This window comes from Balaenoptera ricei, chromosome 3, assembly GCF_028023285.1.
Source record: "Balaenoptera ricei isolate mBalRic1 chromosome 3, mBalRic1.hap2, whole genome shotgun sequence".
In the NCBI taxonomy this organism is placed as follows: domain Eukaryota; kingdom Metazoa; phylum Chordata; class Mammalia; order Artiodactyla; family Balaenopteridae; genus Balaenoptera; species Balaenoptera ricei.
This window is the reverse complement of record NC_082641.1, coordinates 157,681,580-157,687,579: the sequence shown is the minus strand read 5'-3', so window position 1 is coordinate 157,687,579 and position 6,000 is coordinate 157,681,580. Positions and strand designations below refer to the sequence as shown.

At 45.2% G+C, this 6,000-nt stretch overlaps 1 protein-coding gene across 1 annotated transcript in view; it reads left to right on the top strand.

Moving 5' to 3' along the window:
• Positions 1 to 616: 616 nt before the first annotated feature.
• The window catches only part of LOC132362761 (ELKS/Rab6-interacting/CAST family member 1-like), a 130,702-nt gene continuing 125,318 nt past the window's right edge, over positions 617 to 6,000 (top strand). Inside the window, 2 exon segments of the mRNA XM_059917736.1 lie at positions 617 to 878; positions 1,900 to 2,060. Of these exon segments, the coding sequence (XP_059773719.1) occupies positions 737 to 878; positions 1,900 to 2,060 (303 nt within the window). The 5' untranslated portion in view covers positions 617 to 736.

Here is a 6,000-nt window from a genome sequence, read left to right as displayed (position 1 = left end):
ATTCCTGAGTGAAGTCGGGTGCCCGAGAAAATGAAACACTTTAGGATGCTTCATTTGGCAGGACCCAGCGTCCCCCGGCAGCGGTCCTGACAGCGGCGGCCGCGTGCGGACCCTACGGAAGGGGGCGACTGTACAGCAGGCGGGGGGACGCTGGGCGGGATGGGGATGAGGTGACGAATGAAGGGACGAGAACCCTGACGAGGGACGGGAGAGTGACAGTGGGGCCACGAGGGCGTGGACGCTGGCGGTGACTCAACTGCTCTCAGGGGCGTTTAGAGTTACTGATAAAACAATCGCCAGCCGGGAATAAACACGATTCAAATCACTCTTACTTTCTTAGTGCAGCGATAGCTTACCTACGGCCTTACATTAACGGTGCGTGGCTCCGACAAGGAAACCCGTCTGCGCTTCGGTACCAGAAACTGGGGAGCCCGACGCCGGGCCAGCTGCCGCCCCCGAGGACCGGGACGGCCGCCCGGCCCGCCCGCCAGCCCCTGGAAAGTGCCCGAGGCCCGCGCGCGCCCGAGTCGCGCCCCCGGGAGGAGCGGGGGCGGGGCTCGCGCTGACGTCGGCCTGGGGCGGGACTGCGAAATCGCGCAGGGGGCGGGGCGCGGTGACGTCGGGCGCCAGGGCCGAGCTGTGGCTGTGGTGGCGGTAGTGGTGGCGGTAGTGGTGGCGGCGCCCGGGCAGCAACGGCAGCGGCAGCGGCAGCCCTGAGCAGGGTGAGACGGCCGCGATGGCGGCAGCTCGGGGTCGGGCGGCGCCTGGAGCTTCCCGCCCGTCGCTGGCGCTAGGCCCCTCGGCTCTCCTCTGCCCGCTCCTCCTCACGGCCCTGGCTGGGTCCCGGCAGCGTGCCGCCGGGGAGGGCGGAGCCGTAGGTGAGGCTGGCGGGCGGGGGGCTGGGGGCTGGCGGGCGTGGGCTCTGGGCTGCGGGCCGGCGCGGGCGCACACGGGCGGGCGGCGTCTGTCTCCTCCCTCTTGCCGTAGGAGGCGGTGCGGTGCAAACAGTGGGCCGCCGCCTCCGCCGCTGCTTCAGGGGGCCAGTCACGCAGAGCCCGGGGCGGGCCTCCCCGAGGAGCCTGGCGCCCGCGGACAGGTGGGCTTCCCGCCCGGAGGCCCTCGGGCTGCCCGCACGGCCCGGGAGACCCCGCCAGCGGCCTGTCCGGGGTTCGCCTCGGCGGCCGGGGAGGGAGGGAGGGAGGGCGGCGCGGACGGCCGTCCCGGTCCTCGCGGGCGGCGCCACCAGGGAAGTCCTTTACAGGTCTTTTAAAAGCGTCTGTCTCTTCTCTATCTGGTCATATATATTTTTTCTTTTCTTCCTGCCTTCCTCAGAAAATCTCTACCTACGTAGCTTTAGAGCAGGAAATTATCCGATTGAATTCTAGCTGTTTCTTTAACAAGAGATTGTTTGTAATGGTATAAACAGAAGAATCTTAGTTTGAACGAATAAAAATGACTCATTTATGTTTATTCTGCATCTGGTATTAGTCAGGTTTATGGCTTTTATTTCCTAAAATCGTTCTAGAAATATTTATTATGATTTTGTTCCTTATATTTTTATCTGCATTGTCTTGTTATTTCCATGGAAGTTTCTGGACTGTTTCCAAATAAATTCCTTCGAAGGGATTGTTTCTGGCACACTGTTACTTCTGATGCCCTTACATTTGTCAAAAAGAAAATGAGGGTTTTTTGGACCTAAACTGAGAAGAATTATAGTGGAGGGAAGATGAGAGATGTATTTCTTTCACTGCCATTTATGTCTGATCCTGCGAGAGTACAGAATTTTTGATGGGTGTGTCTTCAATTTTGTGGACCCAGGCGTTGCCCACTGCCCACCCAGCTCCTCTGACTATACCTGACCCAGCTGCTCAGTTTCTGTCTTTTCTGTATTGATCGTAGGTGGAGGAGTTACTGATGGCCATGGAGAAGGTAAAACAGGAGCTGGAGTCCGTGAAGGCGACGCTGTCCTGCACTCAGCAGTCACTGGCAGAGAAGGAAACTCATGTGACCAACCTTCGGGCCGAGAGAAGAAAACACTTAGAGGAAGTTCTGGAGATGAAGTAAGTTTTATAATATTGTTCTTCAGGCATATGCTTAGTTGAAATACTTGTCCTCATCGCTTTCATCTTCTGGCCCTGTTTGTCACGCCTGACACACTTAGCCTAATTTTAATGCTCACTTGTGTTTCTCACTCCTTAGAACAAATTTGGGACAGATCCTCGTCAACTAGAAACTTTTTTTGCCTCCCTGTCATTGAATTTTGCAGTCCTCTAGAGTGTATGTATCCGTATGCAATTGTGTCTCTGAAATTCCTAAAACCTTCTGGAAAGTTCTGGCAAGTTGTTGAGCTTTCTGAGGAAGATAACCATTGCTCCTGAGGTCATACAATGGCTAGGCAATTTTTAAAAACATTTTTTATTATAAACATCTCCAAAGGTACACAAAAGTAGAGAATAGTATAGTGAACCTCCTTATACCCATCCCCCATATTTCACCATTAACATTTGCCACACTCTCCAGTCAGTTTTGACAAAATTGTCACTTTTAGCAGAACCTTTCTTTACATCATTTTTGTACTTTCCAGGCATCTTGCAGCTTCCTTGAGATAGTCTGTTGTGAAGGCTGTATATATCTGCTGTGCAGAATACAGCTGCTGCTTTTTCTCCTCTGTGACTTTGAAAAGTTCTGGTTTCCTTCTCTTCAGAACAAGTATGTCTCTTTTTTAAGTCCCTTAGTACTTTCTCCATCACTCCAATCCCCACTCCTATGTAATTGTCCTGCTCTCATTTTACTGAAACCAAGTCTATGCTGGGACCCCTCAGTTACCTTCATCACCTCAGCAGTTACCTGTGTTCTTGTCGTCTTCTCTTCTGACTCAGAGGAGATACTGTCTCTCCTTCACCAAGCTCGCTTCTTATTTCTATCACAGATTTAAGCTCTGGTTCCCTCCTCTGCAATCTGTCTCCATTAATTTTCTTTCACATAATCTTTGCTCACTTTCTGTTAGTTCCTTCTTCTCTGCAATAAATACGCACTCTCTCTGACCTAAAGTAAAGTCTTTCTGAGCCCAGCCAGTGCTTGAAGCTAACATCCCCTCTTCTTTTCTGCTACTTTGAACTGTCAATAAATGTTGAATATGAGAATTACAAAGTAGCAGAGGATCTTGCCATGACACCTCAGCATGAATTTTCATGGGGCACGATTGCTTTGATATCATGACGGCAGCCCAGGAGTTGAGAAACAAATATCGGGGTGTCCCCTGTGCTTATGGATTATTAGGACACAGTGGGAGGTTAAGAGAGCCTGATCTTTTAGAAAAGAATTACAGGTGATGTGCTCTCGGAAGTGACAGATACTGGAGCCAGAAATAGGTTGATAATGCAGGGAGAACGGGGAGAATTTAGGGTTCTGAGTATCGTGATGAGAAAGTTTGCTTCTTACGAGCAGGTTAGTAGAAGCAGTTGAAGACAAGGTTTTATCCCTGATGATAAGAACATAGAGGAAGGATGGGTATAATATTCGGGAATACAAGGTATCGATGTGATACTCCTAAGCACAAACAGGCCCTGCTAAAGCAACGGTATAGGAGTATTGTTTCGTTTTCTCTGTGGACCAATGTCTTGACTTGACTTGTCACATCTTTCCCACTCAGTTCAAGTGTCTATAGCAAAACAGTGGTGGATTTGTAAAGGAATTTTCCTTTATTATTAGGACTTTGAAAAGATATGAAAGAATTTTTTAAAGAATGCTTGACTTTAAACCATTAAAAGGGAATTGCGTGTGATTTTTTTTTTGTTTTATTATTGTTATTATTTTTGGAACCACAGTACTAAACTTTCTTATGGACTTCCCTTGCCAACCCAGGTTAGAGATTACATTTCAGAAAAATACTGTGATTTGCAAAGCTGTTTTTGGTAAGATCAAACACTCACACACTAAGGCATGGGATGAGTCATTAAAGTATTCAGAGAATTTATAAGTGGTATAGAAATTTGATGAATAAACATTAAATAAAAATTCTCGAAATAAGGTGTTAAAACCTGGCTCTGACAGGTGACCTGTCTCTTAAATCACCTTCCTCATTTGCTCAGGAGATACTACTACAGCATCATGCTATTCTTAGATTTTCTACAAGTTTTTTGTCATGCAGATTTACTGACTTAAAGTTTTTAAAGTAGTCTTTGCTTTAATTTGCACTTAAATTTCTCCTTGTTGTTGTCTCTCATTTTCATATCTTAATAAAATGGTTGTTTAATACCTTTCTTTTAACAAATTAAGCACTTCAGGCCTAATCGTGTATCCAAACATGCTGTTGAGAGTGGTGGCTAATCCCAAACTCCTAATGTATCCCTCCTCCACACTCTTTTCTCCTTTGGTAACCATAAGTTTGTTTTCTATGTCTGTGGGTCTATTTCTGTTTTGTATATAAGTTCATTTGTATCTTTTTTTTTTTTTTTTAGGTTCCACATATAAGCGATATCATGATATTTGTCTTTCTCTGTCTGGATTACTTCACGTAGTATGATAATCTCTAGGTCCATGCATGTTGCTGCAAATGGCATGATATCATGCCTTTTTATGGCTGAATAATATTCCATTTTGTGTGTGTGTGTGTGTGTGTGTGTGTATACATATATATGTATAAATATATAAAACACATCTTCTTTATCCCTTCATCTATTGATGGACATTTAGGTTACTTCCATGTCTTGGCTATTGTAATAGAGCTGCAGTGAACACTGGGTTGCATGTATCTTTTTGAATTATGTTTTTCTCTGGATGTATGCCCAGGAGTGGGATTGCTGGATCATATGGTAACTCTATTTTTAGTTTCTTCAGGAACCTCCATACTGTTCTCCATAGTGGGTGCACCAATTTACATTCCCACCATCAGTGTAAGAAGCTTCCCTTTTCTCCATGCCCTCTCCAGCATTTATTGTTTGTAGATTTTTTTGATGATGGCCATTCTTACTGATGTGAGGTGATATCTCATTGTTGTTTTGCTTTGCATTTCTCTAATAATTAGCAATGTTGAGCATCTTTTCATGTGCCTTTTGGCCATCTATACGTCTTCTTTGGAGAAATGTCTATTTAGATCTTCTGCCCATTTTTTGATTGGGTGGTTTGTTTTTTGATATTGAGCTGTATGAGCTGCTTGTATATTTTGGAGATTAATCCTTTGTCAGTTGCTTCATTTGCAAATATTTTCTCCCATTCTGAGGGTTGTCTTTTCATCTTGTTTATGGTTTCCTTTGATGTGCAAAAGCTTTGAAGTTTCATTAGGTCCCATTTGTTTATTTTTCTTTTTATTTCCATTTCTCTAGGAGGTGGGTCAAAAAGGATCTTTCTGTGATTTATGTCATAGAGTGTTCTGCCTCTGTTTTCCTCTAAGAGTTTGATAGTGTCTTGCCTTACATTTAGGTCTTTAGTCCATTTTGAGTTTATTTTTGTGTATGGTATTAGGGAGTGTTCTAATTTCATTCTTTTACATGTACCTGTCCAGTTTTCCCAGCACCACTTACTGAAGAGGCTGTCTTTTCTCCAATGTATATTCTTGCCTCCTTTATCAAAGATAAGGTGACCATATGTGCGTGGGTTTATCTCTGGGCTTTCTGTCCTGTTCCACTGATCTATATTTCTGTTTTTGTGCCAGTACCATACTGTCTGGATTACTGTAGCTTTGTAGTATTGTCTGAAGTCAGGGAGCCTGATTCCTCCAGCTCCACTTTTCTTTCTCAAGATTGCTTTGGCTATTCGGGGTCTTTTGTGTTTCCATGCAAATTGTGAAATTTTTTGTTTTAGTTCTGTGAAAAATGCCATTGGTAGTTTGATAGGGATTGCACTCAATCTGTAGATTGCTTTGGGTAGTATAGTCATTTTCACAATGTTGATTGTGGATTTGTCCATTTCTTCCAGGTTGTCCATTTTATTGGCGTATGGTTGCTTGTAGTAATCTCTCATGATCCTTTGTATTTCTGCAGTGTCAGTTGTGACTTCTGT